Source organism: Cottoperca gobio, chromosome 9 (assembly GCF_900634415.1).
Source record: "Cottoperca gobio chromosome 9, fCotGob3.1, whole genome shotgun sequence".
Lineage (NCBI taxonomy): Eukaryota > Metazoa > Chordata > Actinopteri > Perciformes > Bovichtidae > Cottoperca > Cottoperca gobio.
In genome coordinates, this window is record NC_041363.1 from 25,883,927 (window position 1) to 25,905,036 (window position 21,110).

General features: G+C 38.3%; 1 protein-coding gene across 1 annotated transcript in view; it reads right to left on the reverse strand.

Moving 5' to 3' along the window:
• Window positions 1-6,783: 6,783 nt before the first annotated feature.
• Window positions 6,784-21,110, reverse strand: part of snx2 (sorting nexin 2) — a 30,708-nt gene continuing 16,381 nt past the window's right edge. The window contains exons 13-17 of the mRNA XM_029440491.1: window positions 16,628-16,771; window positions 12,478-12,489; window positions 10,828-10,908; window positions 10,666-10,737; window positions 6,784-9,910 (exon numbers count right to left, since the gene is read on the reverse strand). Coding sequence (XP_029296351.1) covers window positions 9,860-9,910; window positions 10,666-10,737; window positions 10,828-10,908; window positions 12,478-12,489; window positions 16,628-16,771 — 360 coding nt within the window. The 3' untranslated portion in view covers window positions 6,784-9,859. The remainder of the gene's footprint in view (window positions 9,911-10,665; window positions 10,738-10,827; window positions 10,909-12,477; window positions 12,490-16,627; window positions 16,772-21,110) is intronic.

The window sequence follows — 21,110 nt, forward strand, 5'->3', positions numbered from 1 at the left end:
AAATAAATGCTGTATTAACTCATCAACTGCTGTTTCCTAGCTACACGCTGTCCCAGGTTTAATATATGCCTTTGTTAACTGCTAGCCATGTTCTTTGTGTCCTCTCTAAACTCTGTATCTTTCATTGTTATATCCTTGCTAAACACTATATGTTTAAAAGACGATAAACGATTAAAGGAGGAGATGAGAAGCAAATAAGGGAAAAGGAATCAAGACGGAATGGAAAGTGATGAAGATAAAGAAGGAAAAGTGACGAAAAGACACAAGAGAAGAGGAAAGGAGAGGAAGAAAAACTAGAGAGGTGAGGAGTGAGAGAAGAGAAAAGAAGGAGGAGAAAAACAACCGATCTGTGACCAGGGAGAGGAGATGAAGACAGGAGACAAAAAGATGAAAGAAGAGCGGAGGAGGAAAGAAGTGAGGAGGAGACACGAGGTAAAGGATGGTGATGAAAAAGCAAAGGAAAGGAGTTGAAAAAAAGAGGAGGGAAGGAGGAGAAAGGAGAGGAGAGAGAGGGTCCTCCTCTATCAGCAGATAAGAGGCAGAAATGGATGAATCCTATTGGCCGGCGAGCCTCTTCCAGCCTCTTATCTCCTCGCCTTCGTGAACTCAGGACACATTTCATAGAAATTTGCGAAATCAGGAAAGCTGGGTATCGTGTCATCTATCACCGGCCGACACGGGCCCATACATCCTCCCGGCTTCACAATAAAAGCTACAATTGACACTTTTTTAGGGGGGTTTCTTAACAATTATATGCTGCAGCAGCTACAAAGCAGCTTTGGGTTTCTTGTTTTGAAGGTCAAACCAACTTGGGTTGAATTCAAGACTTTCAAACGGCTTTAAAAAACGACCAAAGTCGCTCATGAGTCACCCGGCAGCCGTCTGTAATTACACGTGTCAAGGGAAAAGTTGGACTGATTCTGAGGCTTCAAATTAAATTAAATATGACACGAGGTTTGAGCTGTGGAGAAGAAAAAGAACAATGTGGGAACAACACAGAGAACCAATATCAAACTGGCAATGAAGCGGAGACAACAATGCTCGAGCTGATCAACACTTTCTACACAAAGCAGAGACAGAAAAACACTATTTACATGCAAACATTATGACATGATGAGTGAGAGGAGAAAGAAGAGCAATAGTGAGGAAAATATAGATGAAACCAAATAAATTAGGAAGATCTAATTGTGTGTTATGGGTGTGTGATAGGTGTAACCGTACACAAAAATTCACCGTTAGCAGCTAGCTGCTGACTTAGCCGTCGCCATGGTGAGAGCCGTGTGGAGGTAATCCCTCGATCATATTTATGTTCCTTAGAGAGACGGACCTCGATCACAAATGTCTTTGTTCTTGAGAGCTTTCCCTGTCAATGCTGAGTGACCAACAACTCGGTGCTCTAAGTGACGCTCCGTCATGTCATTACGTGAGTTCCAGTGGGGGGGAGTGTCATATATAAGGGAGTGTTTTTGGTACATTCAGCATCTGGTACATTGTTCTGAAGTGGAAAAAAGACACAACCTTTTATGACTCTTGCAAATAGTCGGGACACCTGTGTGACAGCTCTTTCTGTGTTGCTAAATTAAGAGTGCGCAAAGCATCCTACTTGTTGGCCCAGTCCAGCTTTACGGAGAGTATGTAATGTTTTTTGTCAGTTATGACAGCAAAACTTGTCCCTGGCTTCTCCAATTTCCACCCTGATGCTTCCTCCTTTAGTTTCTCTGCTAGATATGTGATTGTATACTGTTCATAAACGGGGCGAGTTTGCAGGACAGGACTTTTCATTTCCCACTTGGGAGTGATGTAGTGGTCCGTCACTGTTAAGTAGCTCTCTGCAGCCCTGGAGGTCCATCCATCGGTGGAAAGCTCAACTGCCGGTGCAGTTGATAATTCCTGAACAACTGCAGCTTGTTATCGTTTATACAGGGTACCCACAACAGACTTAGCATTAGTTATCGCTGTGGCACGGTCCAAATGTGCAGTGAGAGGCTGCCTGAACACTGTGGCCACTTTGTGAAATTAGTTTCAAAGCCCGGCGTTCCTCCTGGAGGTTTGGGTTCAGTCGACCAGCATGCGACAGCTGATGGACAACAACTAGTGCACTGCCAGAACTTTTCGGTTGGAACTCGCACTCTAGAATTTGTCTTCCACGTGTGCATGTACGTACCGTAGACATAAATAGACTATTCTGACAATTATTGTTTGAGCCTTAGGATGTACTCAACCGAGAAAGTCATTCCGAACCAAACGTCCTGTACCGAACAGTTGGGGACGGATACCACGACACCACTAATGAATTATCTCTGATATCTTCTTGCACAGGTGAGAATGAACATTTCCAGTTACAGAGTCCTTTAAGAAAAAGCCTTTAATGCAGCAGTGCCTCCTGGTCCTGGAGAGCCCCAGTACTGCATATGTTCCATCTTTCTTTGCTCTACATGCAGCTGATTAGCTGGATCAGCCATGTTCATCCAGTCAAAAGCTTGTGGGAGATTAGCAATTAGCTATTATCGGTTTTGAACTTTTAAATGGAGTTAATCCAAGTCCCATTTACGACTAATAACTAATTGCCAGATGGGAAATAGGTAGTGCTGGGGCCCTCTAGGACCACCACCACGGCTTTACAGGATCAATTTGTGTTATCCAAAGCATGATATATCTTCTTCCTCTGTGCCATAGAGCTTCATTGTTGTCCAAAAACTATTAAAAACACATCAGTGTGCCTCATTGTTGCACTGTGTGACATGTTCCTCATTACCACGCACACTATGCAGTTTATTTTGACTTAATCCCACACACACCGTCCTGCTGCCACAATTACTCACTAGCACCAAATGTAGATTAATCCGCTGCTGAAAATAGTCCCCAACAAATGCTTTCCTCCTGTTTGTTTGATAAAAAGTAGTGATTAACTGTTTTAGGATATTACTGAACCTTTTCTTAAAAATGAAACGATGTATTTGTGAAAAGATTTCTGGTGTTACAGTAGTACAGTACAGTCGAGTAGTTCATATTTGTTGCATTTTAATTTTAGTTTTTCACTTTGTTTGCTTGATTTTTTCTCTCTCCTTTGTCTGTAATACATTATTTTCTTCAACTGGTGTTTGAATTTGAATGAATGTATTCATTCAAATCAAATGTATGTATATAGCCCAATATCACAAATGACTCATTTGTCTCAGTGTGCTTTACAGACTGTACAGGATAGACACCCTCTGTCCTTAGACCCTCGCACCGCACAAGGATGCCTGCTCCGACCAATCTACTTGTGAGTATTTCCTGTTTGTGTGTAACCAGTAAAGTTTGAATTAAGTCCTGTATGACATCTTAGGTGTGTGTGTGTGTGTGTGTATGTGTGTGTTTGTGTATGTGTGTGTGTGTGTGTGTGTGTGTGTGTGTGTGTGTGTGTGTGTGTGTGTGTCTGGCAGCACTGTGCATGACAAACTGGTCCAATTTCAGGCGTGTCGCGGCGGCTGGCTGATATTTGTCTCACTGGCGTTGTTGTTGTTGCGGCCCTTCCTCCTCCTCCTCCTCCTCCTCTTTTTAGTTTCCCCTCAGATTTGAATCGGCAGGGGGGCCGCGGTCTGTTCCCCCTCTGACAGCGCAGAAATAATTACAGTACAACCTTCCCCCCTCGCTCGCTGTTATATTAGCCCTCTTATCAGGCTACTAGGGGGGTAGTTGATCAACTAAGGTCACTGTATCCTGACCACAGCACAACAGCTACACCGCCATTTGGAGATATGATAAATAAAAGCCGGGGTTACGCTGCAACAACACTGTTATCTGCAACCGAGTGCTTTTTGTTTCATTCTCTTCCCTCATGCACCTCGTCTGTGTTTGTGTCTCCGGAGAAAAGAGGAGAAAGTTAAAGTAGCCGATGGAGAGAATATGGAAACGTGAGAGTGTCTGGTGATTTGGTGTAAATGCTGAGCTGAAATATTAAATACTTTAAAGCACGATTTTCAAGCTTAAAACAAAGAAGCTGCACTTTGTGCTGTGTTATATTTATTTCCCGACCCTGCAGTGATAGCCTGAGAGGTTACGGGGGTGGGGGCTGTTTGTGGTTGTAAATGCAGCTACATTATTCTAAAAACGGGTCGGAGACAGCAGCGCTGGTGTGAGCAGAGATAATAGATGCACCTACATTATCCTGAAGTGGCGGGGAAATTGAGGGGTTAGGAGGGTGAGCAGAACAGATGTGCCAACATTATTCTAAAGCCAGATTGATAGCGACGGAGGGTCGAGATGGAGAGTGTAAAAATAAATACATCTCCATTATTCTGGAGTCATGTGAGAGCGAGAGGTTAGAGTGAGCGAGGAAAACAGATGCAGATGCATTATTCTGGAGTCAAAGTGAAAATTTTAGAGGTGGAGGTGAAGCTGGAAAAGGGGGCTGCACCATTACTCTTGGGTTTAAGTGATAGTGGGAGGTTAAGAATGCAGGTTTACCTACATTATTCTCAACCTGAAAGAGACAGAAGGACACAGTTTAAGTGTTCCTGTATGTTCTGTGAGGGAAAATCATATTAAGAGGGAAGGATTTACAGGGCATTTGTAAAATGCCCTGTAAACCCTCACAATCTATTGAGAGCCCTGTTGCCCTTAGTAAATAAAAACCATTGGTATTCTCTTTAAAGCCAAATGGACGATCATGTCTCCAATCCACCTAAGACGTATGTGAGGAAACTAATTCATTGGATAGATAATTGGATATTTGGATAATTAGCTGTTAGTTATCATTTGTTCAAATTTCATTTCTACCAAAAAGATACATACCACATTAGCTTCTTTTTTTTCTCCAAGAAGAAATTGTGTGTTTGCTAGAAAGGTATAGTCTTGTGTTTATGGTTTGTAACTTGCTACGTGTCTTTACATTTTGAAGTGGTATTTAAGTGTATACAGTAGGATCCCTGCTCGCGTCAGGTAATGCAGTTGCTGACCTATCTGTAGTTGTGTCAGCTATTTCTTTATTTGGTCTTAGTCCTATGTCAAATGTCCATTTTATCATATTTAACCGTATCCCTTTTTTTCTGTCAAGTTTTGGTTGACTAAAGGTTTGGGCATTTTAGTCTTATACTAGTCAAAGAAAACCTTACATTTTTCGTTAACGTAATTAACACGAGAAAACACACACTAACAGTAACAAAAGAACATTTAAGAAGCCATTATCACTACGATGCTGGAGTGTGTGTTGTGGTTGATTGGGTGTTGCTAGACGTTTGTTTGGCTTTCTAACATGTTTGAGGTCGTTGGTAGGCGGTTGCTATGTGCATTGTGGCTACAGTGTTTGCTATGGTTACCAGGGTGTTGCTCTCTTATAACTGTTGTACTGTGGGTGCTGCAGTTTCACTGGATTGCATGGACCAGATTGGGTCCATGTTTACTTCCTGTCAGCGGATGTCATTCACATACACCTTAAAACATGTATTTGTTTGGCCTTTTCTTTTCGTTATTATATGTTGCCTTTTGTGTAAGGGAACGTGTAAGTTGATAATTGTTTTTTAGAGTGAAATCAACGGCCCATCAAGGGCGTTTAGTGGATTTGTTGCGAAATGACCTTGAAAATGTAAATTGTCCGTTTTAAGAAATACAGGAGAACTATTTATATTTATATATGGAAAATAATAGTATGGGGGAAAATAAATTGTAGGACCACTATGAATGTTTACTGCAGCTGTCCCTGTTGTGTTTACAGAACCACAACCAACAACCCAACAGTAACGTATTTCAATATTTGATTGACGTATTTAAAATCTATGACAACTCTGCAAATTACTTAAAGACATCACACTACCCAAGTTTAAGACTATTTATTATATATAGTACAGTATATTCTGGGATTAAATTAGGGCTCATTGAAAATTATATTTATCACCTTTACAGTTGCAATATAAAAATTATTACGTATGTTTATGAAGGTCATAATGTCGAACACCGTCGGAAAGGAGCTGAATAAACTGGTCAACACACACACACACACACACGAGTCTCTTCATAAAATTAGATGTGAATTTGTTCGTCTTCCACAGAAACCTGCAGCGTGAATATGACAGCTAGTCGATCCTGTGACAGCCACAATGCAAAGTAATGCACAGCACACTTTCTGACAGCGCTCTGCCTATATGCTCAGTGTGTGTGTGTGTGTGTGTGTGTGTGTGTGTGTGTGTGTGTGTGTTATGCAGAGCTGATGTGAAGCCTCCTGACAGATTGTGTGAATCTTTTCCAGTCTCTGATTATCACTTTGAGGTTTTGACAGTCCGACTCTTTGGATAAAAGAAACTAGGTCTTGACAAGAGCGACACACACACACCAAATATGGACAGATGAATATTTGAGGACAAATTAGACCAGAAACATACTGATCAAAAGGAGTATCTTGTCCCAAAAGAAAAACGATGTTTTATCTTGCTTTTATCCTATAAATAAAAAACTTTTGGTTTTCATTTTGAGCCTCAAAGAAAAAAATAAATAAAAACATTTAAAAAATGGTTTTCTACTTAAAACTTAGTTATACTAATAATGATAAACATAAAATAAAATGTTCTTAATTCTTTGTTTTTTTTATGATGACAACAATCAACATTTTTAATATGCAAATAAAGTGTATAAATACATCAATAAAGAGGAGGGATATTAATAATGATAGTGGAATTGAGCAAAATGTTAGCATTATTAAGTGGAGTAATAAAAATATAAACATTAAAAACATACTTTTCAACAGAAGCGATCTGCAATAATAATAATAATAATAATAATAATAATAAAAACCCAGTGCAAACCATGGATGAGATACATTCCTTTATTGTAATTAAAGTTCGCAAACTTCTGCACTGCCGCGCTGCAGGAATGTCATGTCAAAAACAAGACTTAAAAAAAATCAGCTCAGAAAGAATTTCATCATCTGAAAATAACAAAAAATAAAATCAACTGAAAATTCTCAACCATTGCACATCATTTAGGCGGCAAAACATGTAGAATAAAACATGGAATAAAATACAAAAAGGTAGCAATCAATACAGTGTTATATGATTTAAGATTCAGAAGTAGTGGGATGAGGGCTGAAAAAAGAAATTCCAGTTTTCATTTCAACATTTATCTAATAAAATATGTCAGATTTGTAGCTTCTGATAAATTCAACAACAATAAAATCAAGAACAAATTTGCAGTTAAATATGTCCAACTGCAGCCCTCACACTGATCAGTAGGAAGAGAAACAGTGTGAAGCTGCTCTCTGGACGGACACAGTCACCTGACGGTCACTCACTTCCTCCACACCTGAAACTACTGAACACTCAACAGGAAGTCCTTCATCGTCAGCTCGTCAGCTTCACAAGCATGTTTGATTCCTTCAATTCCTGGTACATTAAATAAACCAAAACTGAAAACATCATAGTTTTCTTTGACGAAAATGAACATGAGGAAGAAAGACACTAAAGGCTCACTTCTGGATTTCTCTGATCTAATATGACTTTACAGAGATCAGTTTACCTCGTTACCCCACTAGTTTAGGTCTGATGATTCAAGGAGAAACGTTTTCCTTCTTGGGCACAAAAAACAACAAAACTTTTCTCTATGTCTGGAAATGTCCGTTAGACAGCAGCAGTGAACTGAACCAGAGTGAAATTCTTCCTTCTCTGCTCTCATTGGCTCAAAAGGGACAGAAAGAGAAAACGTTGCCTTCACTTACGATCATACAGCAACACAAATAAGGGCTTTTTAGTTTCAGTGAGGCGGAAGTAAGGGGATTGAACAGGTGACAGTAAGTACAAGACATAAAACAACAAGAAGGATGCAGTCAGTAGTCCTTCATCACTGACTCCAGGTCAGTTTCACAGCTCCCGTTTCAAACTCCAATAAAACCGCAGATATTCTGACGACTGGGTTTGTTCTGGGGAGTTTTTAGTGGTTCCCAAGTTTAGCTGCTGTTCTGTTCTAACACAAAGCTCATAGCAGTGTTAGTGTAACAACAATTATGTGCTGGACAAACATATGTTGAAATCTTATTTATGGATAAAATTCAATGGTAACTTTTTCACATTCCTGGTTTCAAACACTGAGCTGAAAGGAAATCGGCTCCTTTGAAAAAAAGTCAAAGGTTCAAGACCATGTTAGGGGACACTCCCAGAGAACACTGCAGCAAGACGCATCCAATCAGAGAGATTGGTCAGATTTCTGTTGCCGGGCGGAAAATTGTATTTAAAAAAAAAGAAGAAAATTTGGATTTTTACTGAACATGCTACAATATATTGACAGCTTTGACTCCAACCTTCTTGAGAGCAACTGCCGCTGAGGCTCATGGGTACTGTAGTATTTAGGAACAATGTATGGAAGACCTCTCATGCCAGGAAAACCAGAATAAATGAAAAATCAGGAATGATAAACTCAAAGACTTTACTTTAAGTCCTCCATTAAGCTTTCCTGAGCAGTATACAAACATCTAATACATTGTTTAAAACACACTATCATATCGTTCTAAGCAGTTATACGGACATTTTTAATGTGTTTATTAATAGGAAGGATTTGTCAACAATTACAACTTGTCCTATGAAGACATATTTTATATTATTATAAATATAAAACAGCTGTTTTACTATATCGTCACACATTATCTGTTTGTACAGCAGCCTCCTGTTATAGGTGCACAGAGGAGTTCTTATAGTTGTTGAAAAATAATGAATAAACACTTACAACTGCTTACGGCTACATTATAGTGTTTTATTAACTATTAATTAGTTATTTATATACTGCTTAAACATGCTAAATAGGGGGACTTAAAGTGATGCCCGTTTCGAAACTAAAATATAAAATATTCAAGGTTCACTTGCCAGATTTTTCTAACAGATCCTACAGCTCGTCATCATGTGACCCTTTATTCTAAGTTTTGAATATTTCATCTCAGATATTGAGCTTAATTTTTATGACAGACATCTGCGAATATGGAAAGTGATTTAAATATCTCAGACGCTTCTTGATCACTCTAGCCTAAAAATGTTTATGTAGTGATTTAGATTTTTTTTTTGTTTACCAAATCTACACAAACACAAACAGATAACGGGCTGTAGGGTCGCATCATTTGGACTTCCGTTTGTCAGAATCTGTATCTGATCATTCCTAACTTTCATCTTTTTCTTGGGCAATGTGCTTCCATACATCCAACGACCAAACTAATGCAGAAAGACAGAAAGGATAATATCTTTACATTAGAGTGTGGATATCTGTCTTCGTTGAGGAACATTAAGGAAAATCATCAAACAAACTAAAATAAAAAAAGTGTCTCCACTCACACATTCCTTTCGTGTCTGGTGGGAAAATATTGATGAACAAAGTGCTCTACTTTGTAAAAAGTGACACCATGTTAGAATCTGTGTGGAGAGAAAAGCCATCACAATGGTCATAACTCATGCTGCGTTCAAGTTGTACGGGATTATAAACTTCAGGCTTGAAAATAACACTTTTCATGTTTATAAAGAAATTCCACACAGGAACTCAGAATTTTTTTGCTGAATTCTGAACACTAAGAAGGAAGTGGTAGCGCAGAGTGCAAAACTGTTAATATTACAGTTTTACTGTGAAAGCATCGATCAGGAGAACAACAATTACTCTGACAGGACGTGAACGCAACACTGAGCTCAGCAGGAAATAAAAGAGGAACAAAAGTTGACCAACTGTAAATTCTAGAGTTCTGTTGTTGATTTCTTTTTAAATGCAGAAAAGACTGTTGTGGCGGAGTCGCTTCTCTTCCTCACTCTGGGCAGGAACAGGAGAAGGAGGAAGGTGGTGACCTGGGAGGCCCGGTGCGTTATGGGTAGTGTAGTTTAACCGGAGCCAGTCAGGACTGTCTGTTGTGTATGTGTGGACTCTATGAGATGGCCTTTGCCTCGGGTAAGAAGGCCTCCCAGTATTTTATTAGCTGTAAGAGAAAAAAGAAATGCATTTACTTTTCATTAATGTGCCATACATGTATTCTGGTTCTATATGTATGTAAAATATGTATCTTTAAAATGTTAATCTGTAAAATAGCTTATATGTTGTATCCCACAATGAGTTTATGAAGTGTGTGCCTCCCTTTTAAAATAAAATACTTTGATCAAATTAAAATGTGTGTGCACATGATGTATGACAAAATATTTTTTTATAATCCAGTATGAAAATGCATAATTACTACCAAGTTAAAATGAAACCTCCATTTATAAATTATAAAAGTGAAATTGAATAGACATTCAAATGAAAATTCTGAATGAATTAAACTTTATTGTCCTTTGTATATCTAAGGCAATATGAATGCGTCATGGACGTGGCTGACAAATTAAGAAACACACAGTACACAATATGTCCTATGTATTATGTATAAATTATGTCTTTTCAGGCCTTTTTCATAAATGTTATTTTTTTATAATGGTTGACTTAATTGACAAAGTAGGGCCCAAGAATTCTGCCATTGGATTTAAAAGAAGAACGTTTTTCTCTTGTCACATGAAGGTAAAATTACATTTCAATTTCATTAGAAGATTAGATTTTTATATTGGCAGCCGTAGACTTCCTTAAAATCTGTTATACTATATTTGATTTTTACACAAGTATATATGTAACTATTATGCTAAATTATAAAAACATCAACATAATAATACAAATAATAACAATAATCAAGCAACATATTGTTTTTACCTGCTGCTGTGTCTGAACCAGTGACTCCAGGTATTTGATAATGATCGCTTTAAAGTCTTTCACTCTCTCTTTCTGCGAAGGGTTAGAGACACACACATTTTATTTTAATAAACAGAATTTCAACATTCATTCCTCTCGTTACTCATCCATCACATCTCTCACCTCAAACCTGCTGACTTCTTTGCGTATAGTTTTGGAGATTTGTTCAAAGTCTCTCTCTCCCTGCTGGACCTTCCCCTCCAGCTGAAACACAAACACATCAACAACATTTACAACTTCTGCGTCCACGTTTCACACGAGGAACACGGTTTGGTCCATTTCACTGTTTTGATGAAGACATTCTCAGCTGTGACGTCCTGAAACCCTGCAAAGCTTCCAGTGCATCAACATCACAGTGTGGTTACAAATGCTGCACTTTAATATTACACAAACTGCAACAACAACAAAAAACAATAAACGGTCCGCTGTGTGTGTTTTACAGGCCGATACTGATCTCACTTTAACGCTATTTATTATTATTTTATGTTTTACCATAAACCCATGACATAAACAGTCTTGATCTTTTAAATGTTTTATTCTAACCGACTAAAGACACATATTGAGATTTTACAGCTTCACAGACATTTGCATGTTGTTGTTACTTATTGGCGTTACAGTTACATTTACAGCAGAACAATGTGTCTGCAGGAAGCTGGACGACTTGAAATGTTTTCCTCAAAGAGTTCCAGCAATAAAGAAGCAACATTAAACTGTTTCCTAAATCGTGCCTTGCTCATTTTAATTCCCAATCAAAGTAATCAACAAAACAAATCATTGTAATTCCAAATATTTTCCAACAGCAGTAACTAAGGTTTAATAAGTGATTATGGATCAGATTAGGGTTAGAAACGTCTTTAACTGTGAGCTGAACCAGTGAGGAGGGAAACACTCAGGACATTATAACAGCTTTCAAAACGTCTTTTTGTACAAAGCAAATTACATTTCATACATTTACTTGATGATTTAAAAAAAAAAAAAAGTTTTGTTGACCTTTTTTGGCGGAACGTTTACAAGATTTGTAAAATATTTGCTGGTCAAATTGACAGACACTAACTTTACACTCATCAAAGAACTAGTCTTGCATGTATATCCATCGCTGTGATAAACTGGCTGATTAGAGCTGAAACTTGTAGTTTAGATGAAGTTCATTAATGGAAGTTATTGATATTTACTGAGCTAACACACTGAACACCGGGTTAAATGAGTCTTTAAGATGATGGAAATGAATACGCTCAATTCTCTGGTTATACGAAGTTGTCGTACCTTTGCTCGGTCAGCCACATGAATGCACATCCACACTTTGTTTCACGACATGATTTAAGTGGTCACATGAAAGCGTTTGTCCGTGATTTCATTTTAAGTTTCAACCCTAAATGTACAATTACACACACACACACACACACAGACACACAGACACACAGACAGACAGACAGAGAGAGAGCATCAGAAAGGTATTCCAAAGGGAACATTTGAGAATTGTGACCGACACTGACAAACCACTTCATGTGACTTGAGACTGTTTGACAGCAGGAATGCAACACAACACCAACAAACAAAAGATTAACGTCATCAGGAAGATGTTCAACCAAACGGTGATTAATATGAAAATCTAATGGTGCAATGAGGCAACTAAAAAGGTGTGAAGCAGGCAGTCAGACAGGCAGGCAGACAGACAGACAGGCAGGTGCACACAGAGCAGCAGCAGACAGATACACACTCGGACAGACAGACAGACAGACAGACAGACAGACAGACAGACGGGGCAGGTCCTACCTCCTCAATCTCCTGGTTGCAGGAAGGCATGGCAGGGAGAATGCAACAAAATTTAAAGAGGCAGGAAAAAAATGTTCAGAGCTTCCAAAATCATAGAGGAAGATCCAGAGACATGAGCAAACACTGAGGAAAACAAAACCCCAAACCGAAGGAGATTCATCCCTGAGACTAACACGGAGAGAAAGTCAGCTGCAGAGTACAGACTCAGATCTGTATTTATGTTCACGATCAGATATTTCCTGATTTAAATAAACATTTTCTTCAAGTTATATTGTATTATTTTATGTGTACTTGCATGGCAGTTTGAGTTGAGACATTAAACACTAATCCTTTAAATGTGGCTCATTTAGTAAACAACTGATTGTATGGAGCAAAGTACCGTATTTAAACTATTTAAATTAATACAATCGTCACTTGTTCTGAGATGAGAAGATAGATATTTAACACCAAGACATGTGGTTAGCCTAGCTTAGCATAACGACTGGAAGCAGGGAACAGCTAGCCCTGTTCACTAACAGTTTGTGTGTTTGGGAGTTACATGATGGAACTGTAGCTCTCTGCCCGATAGGAGCCGGCGTCTTCAATCATTCAATCATTTCACCTTCGTTAGGATCCCTGATGAATATACTATATTATATATTCTGACCAATGATAAATCAGTAATCATCACTAAACAACATCAGGTTTTGATGTCAATCCTTCAGATTCAGAAGTTTTAATTCTTTATAAAGACACTAATTTAGTAAAAATACACACGCACACATAATCGCTACAGGACATGTTGAGGTTTCAATAAAGTGTGTAACCTTGATGAAGAGTAAACTCCTCTTTCACCGGAAGCAACAAGTTCACGCCTCTACAATAGGAGGGTGTCGAGAGGCATTTTGGGAAACGTAGTTGATTAGTGAACAGCTAACGGAGTCCGAGGATCCAGGGAGGGTTTGATGTGTTCAGGCACAGTCAGAAGTTCCTGTGCCGAGGTGAAAGTGTGAGCAGACCTGCTGCCAGCATTAGCTCCAACCTGCTCAATGAGTCTGACCAGAAGCCAAACAACGACTTTCACTTTACAGACTTTAAGTAGAGAAAAGCAGAACATTCTCACGCTGCATGAAAGCAGAACATTCAGGCATTTGTACTGAATGACTGGCACAATTCATTAATCAGTGTAATGGCATGGTAATGGAAATATGGTGTCTGAGAAAAGAGCAAGCATGAGTTTAAGCAGCCCCTCCACGCCCAGATCCTTTTCAAGAGGCATGGCACGTACCTAAACATTCATATTCATTTCAATATGTTTGTATTTAATTGCTGTTTGAGTGTTTTTCTACATGATGATCTAATAGTTTGTTCTCTATTCCACCAGGGATGGATTATGCTAATTGTTACATTTCTTCATTTTTCACATCACCTCACTAAATCATATTGGTATGTTTCTTTAATAAAAATGCATTATATTGAATAATTATTATTATATTGAAATTACAAAATGTAAAGTGAACTTCAGGTCCCTAAATGCTCAAAGAGATTCTCTGTGGTTCTGATTTAGTAATTAATGGTTCAGGTTTTGGAGGAAACTCCACGGTGTGAGACAGCAGCTGTGTTTGGCTCTGGCTGTTGTTCCTGTTGGGTGCCCACAGGGGGCAGTGTGGGTTCATAATGTGACAGCAGAGACTCTTCACTCGCTGTGTGAGTTGGATTAGTTGGATATGATTTAGTGCAGAACTAATTGTGTTCATTTCAATTTACACCGACATTAAATAGACTTCATTATAATAACATACAACTAATGTGCAAATAACATGATTTTCTTCTTGTATTTTATATCAACTACTACAGACTCTACTGATAGTAAAGTGTCATTTTATTTGTCAATCCAGCCTATACAAATGTGTTTTACTTTAAGGTAAGAGGACTTTCCTCTCTGTTTATTTACCCATTTATGTAAACACCGCTGATCACATGTTTCTTTGGTTGGACATTCTTGTGCTCTTTTATTCATTTGTTAGTCTATTTACATTTAGTAAATATCATTTTATTTAGTATTACTTACATTCGGAGGGAACATTTAACATGTGTATTGTATTTACGTTGTCAAGTTGAAGCTAATTCATCAATAAAATGTAAATGAAATGTGTAAAATTTGACATATAGGTGTGAGTGCGTTTGTGTGCATGTGTGAGACAAGTGTTGTTGTTTTTCTTGCAGTCAGGACAACAACAGATATATCTGTCCACAGAAGCAGCAGCGAGGCAGCAGGAGAGAAGAAGAAGAGTCTTCACAGGTGGAGAATAGTTCACAGCTTTTACTCTGCTGACAATCCTTTGCACAAAACCAAAATTTTCTTGACTTTTAAAAAAGGTTCATGTGCACAAAATCCCTCTTTCCCCTCACATCTAAATGTATTTACAGTCCTTGTCTGTAGCATTACTGTGCTGTGTGAGACAGCTGTTCACCAGGTTTCCAGCACCAACAGCAGCAGCGTGAAGTAAAAGTCTTTTTTTTTTACTTTAGAAAAAGCCTCTGTGTGTTTTCTGTTGGCTGTTGTCAAGACATGAACCAAAACCCGACTCCTGACGGGCGGCAAAACTCTAGTCGGCTCCAAATAAATGTTGGTTGTAACTCTACTGCGATCTGTCCTCGTCTACAGCTTCTGACAGCCTCCCCCAAAACTCCCCCCGTCCTCCTCCCAAAACCCCACATCTGACAGCTCCTCCACTCTAATACCAGACCCCCGACCACGGCAGCTGTGTGTGTGTGTGTGTGTGTGTGTGTGTGTGTGTGTGTGTGTGTGTGTGTGTGTGTGTGTTCCTTCCTGACAGAGAGGATGAATTTGTGTGGTGACAGCTTCAACAGACGCTCTAATAAAGTACTTTCTACTCTCTCCTGCTCTTGTTTGTCGTACTGAGTTGATGTTCAAGTCTGCAGACTGGAAGAAAACAAGATTTATATATATAAAAAAAAACTTTTCACATGACTGAACCGTGAAGGTGCGCTTAGTTTATCCGAGTGGACACACCAACAGCCCCGGAGGGAAGAGAGCTCCACCGGATTAAGTAGATTTTGAACCTACTGTGAATAAACCTGTTTTATTATCATGCGAATAATATGGTATTTAATTAACCAGAGTACTAATTAAGAGTACTCCGTCTGCTGCTGAGCAGGAAGTGGACACTGGCTCTGAAAACAACACTATCAAAAGTGGTGAGAATGAATCAGAAACAATAAAGTTGTACCATCTACATCTGCATGACGTTAATGCGAGAGGCATTTAAATAAATGTTTTTCTTTTTTAAATGGAGGTAGATAGAGATATATATATATATATATATATATATATATATATATATATATATATATATATAAATAGATAAATAAATAGATTTTTCAATGCAACATCAGAAGAATACGATTCATAAAATCAGTAGAATCTTTTGAGATTATTGTTATTATTATTATTATACATTTTAATAATAATTAAGATCTTATTTTTAGATTAATTAATTAAATGTCTTTTAATAAGACTTTTTAAGGATTGGCCGTAACCCGGAGACATAAACAATGAGCTGAAACCGCTGATTCTGTGGCGGTTCATCTCAACCACAAACACCTTTCACATCATTTCATACATTGTTACTATTAAAATATCCATTACAGCAATGGATATTTTAATAGTAACAACAAAAAAATACAAACATGTATTCAGTCCTGGCAGTTTTTAAAAACCTTTAACTTGTTTCTCTTCATGTTTTCTTCTCCGCTACAACATTCAGTTTCACCTGGAAATGTATTTCAGATTCAGTCCGTCAGCGGTATCGTCAATACATTATTACAGAAAGTACAAACACAGCTTTCTATGTCTCTGTACCGCTGTGTCTGTCTGTCACTCCATCAGTCTGTCTGTCCCTCCATCAGTCTGTCTGTCTGTCTGTCTGTCTGTCTGTCTGTCTGTCTGTCCCTCCATCAGTCTGTCTGTCCCTCCATCAGTCTGTCTGTCCCTCCATCAGTCTGTCTGTCCCTCCATCAGTCTGTCTGTCTGTCTGTCTGTCCCTCCATCAATCCGTCTGTCCCTCCATTAGTCCGTCTATCCCTCCATCAGTCTGTCTGTCTGTCTGTCCCGCCATCAGTCCGTCTGTCTGTCCACATGTCTTACCTCTTTGATCTCGTCTTTGGCCTGCTGCAGTTTGTCTGGTTTGTTGTTGAACTGCAGTTTGGCTTCAGCTTCTCGTTTCTTCTGCAGGAGCATCTGACTGTCCTGCCACTTCTGCCACGTCTTCATACGGTGGTCAAACACACCCTACACACACAAAACAAATGGAGTTTAGAATACATACATATTATTACATTACTATTTACTCCGAACACCATGAAAAAGACTTTGAACAATGACTTTCATTTCCAATTCCAAGACAAATGATTATTGATCATGGAGATCATTAAAAGCAACTTAATTAAATGTGCCAACATCTAATATGCTTTAAATGTGGACAGCTTTAGTGTGAATTGCATTCTGCAACTGTACAATGTTTTTTAGTAGCTGTTATTTTGTTTTGCCTTTTTAAAAGGTAGCTAAACAAGGGAATTTAGAAAATACTGAAATGCTTTTCACCGTTACAATAGCTGTGAGTTTAACTTTATTTAGTTTAGTGTAATTTCATTGAAGGAGCTACACAAGGAGCACTTTAATAGCTCACATGGTAGAGAGTGTACTATCTTCTGTACTATCTAATAACATGCAAAAAGCTCAACAAAATAAAAAATAAAGTTAGCTACAAAAATGACAAGTATGTCAAAACTTGAGCAGCAGAATGAGGTTTTGATATGAAAATTCTATATATATATCTACATAAAGTAAATGTATATATATATATAAAGTTTAAGTAAAGCACATAAATGCTTTGTGTGTTAGATATTTAAAACAACAGGTTACATTTGTATCTACTTTTTTGAAATTGTCTGGTTGGATACAAATGAGATTAAATAGCTGCACTCACAACACAATAAATATACTCCAGTGTAGTTCTACTCTACTTCACTGTAGTTCTACTCTACTGTAGTTCTACTCTACTTCACTGTAGTTCTACTCTACTGTAGTTCTACTCTACTGTACTTCTACTCTACTTCACTGTAGTTCTACTCTACTGTAGTTCTACTCTACTTCACTGTAGTTCTACTCTACTTCTACTCTACTTCAATGTATTTCTACTCTACTCCATTGTAGTTCTACTCTACTTCACTGTAGTTCTACTATACTCCACTGTAGTACTGTAGTTCTACTCTACGCCACTGTAGTTCTACTATACTTCACTGTAGTACTGTAGTTCTACTCTACTTCACTGTAGTACTGTAGTTCTACTCTACTTCACTGTAGTACTGTAGTTCTACTCTACGCCACTGTAGTTCTACTATACTTCACTGTAGTACTGTAGTTCTACTCTACTTCACTGTAGTACTGTAGTTCTACTCTACTCCACTGTAGTTCTACTCTACTTCACTGTAGTTCTACTATACTCCACTGTAGTTCTACTATACTCCAGTTCTACTATACTCCACTGTAGTTCTACTATACTCCACTGTAGTACTGTAGTTCTACTCGACTTCACTGTAGTACTGTAGTTCTACTCTACTTCACTGTAGTACTGCAGTTATACTCTACTTCACTGTAGTACTGTAGTTATACTCTACTCCACTGTAGTACTGTCGTTCTACTCCACTGTAGTGCTGTAGTTCTACTCTACTCCACTGTAGTACTGTAGTTCTACTCTACTACACTGTAGTACTGTAGTTCTACTCTACTTCACTGCAGTTCTACTCTACTCCACTGTAGTACTGTAGTTCTATTCTACTTCACTGTAGTACTGTAGTTCTACTATACTCCACTGTAGTACTATAGTTCTACTATACTCCACTGTAGTACTGTAGTTCTACTATACTCCACTGTAGTACTGTAGTTCTACTCTACTTCACTGTAGTACTGTAGTTCTACTCTACTTCACTGTAGTACTGTAGTTCTACTCTACTTCACTGTAGTACTGTAGTTATACTCTACTTCACTGTAGTACTGTTGTTCTACTCTACTCCATTGTACTACTGTCGTTCTACTCTACTCCATTGTCTCTACTCCATTGTCTCTACTCCACTGTCTCTACTGTAGTACTACTATACTGTAGTACTACTCTACTGTAGTACTGTAGTTATACTCTACTTCACTGTAGTACTGTTGTTCTACTCTACTCCATTGTACTACTGTCGTTCTACTCTACTCCATTGTCTACTCCATTGTCTCTACTCCACTGTCTCTACTCCACTGTCTCTACTGTAGTACTACTCTACTGTAGTTCTACTCCACTGTAGTATTGTAGTTCTACTCTACTGTAGTCCTGTAGTTCTACTCTACTGTAGTTCTACTCTACTGTAGTTCTACTCTACTGTAGTTGTACTCTACTTCACTGTAGTTCTACTCTACTGTAGTTCTACTCTACTCCATTGTAGTTCTACTTCACTGTAGTTCTACTCTACTTCACTGTAGTTCTACTCTACTGTAGTTCTACTCTACTGTAGTTCTACTCTACTTCACTGTAGTTCTACTCTACTGTAGTTCTACTCTACTTCACTGTAGTTCTACTCTACTGTAGTTCTACTCTACTTCACTGTAGTTCTACTCTACTCCATTGTAGTTCTACTCTACTTCACTGTAGTTCTACTATACTCCACTGTAGTACTGTAGTTCTACTCGACTTCACTGTAGTTCTACTCTACGCCACTGTAGTTCTACTATACTTCACTGTAGTACTGTAGTTCTACTCTACTTCACTGTAGTACTGTAGTTCTACTCTACTCCACTGTAGTTCTACTCTACTTCACTGTAGTTCTACTATACTCCACTATAGTTCTACTATACTCCACTGTAGTACTGTAGTTCTACTCGACTTCACTGTAGTACTGTAGTTCTACTCTACTGTAGTACTGTAGTTCTACTCTAATTCACTGTAGTACTGTAGTTCTACTCTAATTCACTGTAGTACTGTAGTTCTACTCTACTTCACTGTAGTACTGTAGTTCTACTCTACTTCACTGTAGTACTGTAGTTCTACTCTACTTCACTGTAGTACTGTAGTTCTACTCTACTTCACTGTAGTACTGTAGTTCTACTATACTGCACTGTAGTACTGTAGTTCTACTCTACTTCACTGTAGTACTGTAGTTATACTCTACTTCACTGTAGTTCTACTCTACTCCACTATAGTACTGTAGTACTGTCGTTCTACTCTACTCCACTGTCTCTACTCTACTGTCTCTACTGTAGTACTACTCTACTGTAGTTCTACTCTACTGTAGTAATGTAGTTCTACTCTACTGTAGTAATGTAGTTCTACTCTACTTCACTGTAGTACTGTAGTTCTACTCTACTTCACTGTAGTTCTACTCTACTGTAGTACTGTAGTTCTACTCTACTTCACTGTAGTACGGTAGTTCTATTCTACTTCACTGTAGTACTGTAGTTCTACTCTACTCCACTGTAGTTCTACTATACTCCACTGTAGTACTGTAGTTATACTCTACTGTAGTACTGTAGTTATACTCTACTTCACTGTAGTACTGTAGTTCTACTCTACTTCACTGTAGTACTGTAGTTCTATTCTACTTCACTGTAGTACTGTAGTTCTACTCTACTTCACTGTAGTACTGTAGTTCTACTCTACTTCACTGTGGTACTGTAGTTCTATTCTACTTCATTGTAGTACTGTAGTTCTACTATACTCCACTGTAGTACTGTAGTTCTACTCTAATTCACTGTAGTACTGTAGTTCTACTCTACTTCACTGTAGTACTACTCTACTTCACTGTAGTACTGTAGTTCTACTCTACTTCACTGTAGTACTGTAGTTCTACTATACTGCACTGTAGTACTGTAGTTCTACTCTACTTCACTGTAGTTCTACTCTACTTCACTGTAGTACTGTAGTTATACTCTACTTCACTGTAGTTCTACTCTACTCCACTATAGTACTGTAGTACTGTCGTTCTACTCTACTCCACTGTCTCTACTCTACTGTCTCTACTGTAGTACTACTCTACTGTAGTTCTACTCTACTGTAGTAATGTAGTTCTACTCTACTGTAGTAATGTAGTTCTACTCTACTTCACTGTAGTACTGTAGTTCTACTCTACTTCACTGTAGTTCTACTCTACTGTAGTACTGTAGTTCTACTCTACTTCACTGTAGTACGGTAGTTCTATTCTACTTCACTGTAGTACTGTAGTTCTACTCTACTCCACTGTAGTTCTACTATACTCCACTGTAGTACTGTAGTTATACTCTACTGTAGTACTGTAGTTCTACTCTACTTCACTGTAGTACTGTAGTTCTACTCTACTTCACTGTAGTACTGTAGTTCTATTCTACTTCACTGTAGTACTGTAGTTCTACTCTACTTCACTGTAGTACTGTAGTTCTACTCTACTTCACTGTAGTACTGTAGTTCTACTCTACTTCACTGTAGTACTGTAGTTCTATTCTACTCCACTGTAGTACTGTAGTTCTACTCTACTTCACTGTAGTACTACTCTACTTCACTGTAGTACTGTTGTTCTACTCTACTCCATTGTACTACTGTCGTTCTACTCTACTCCAT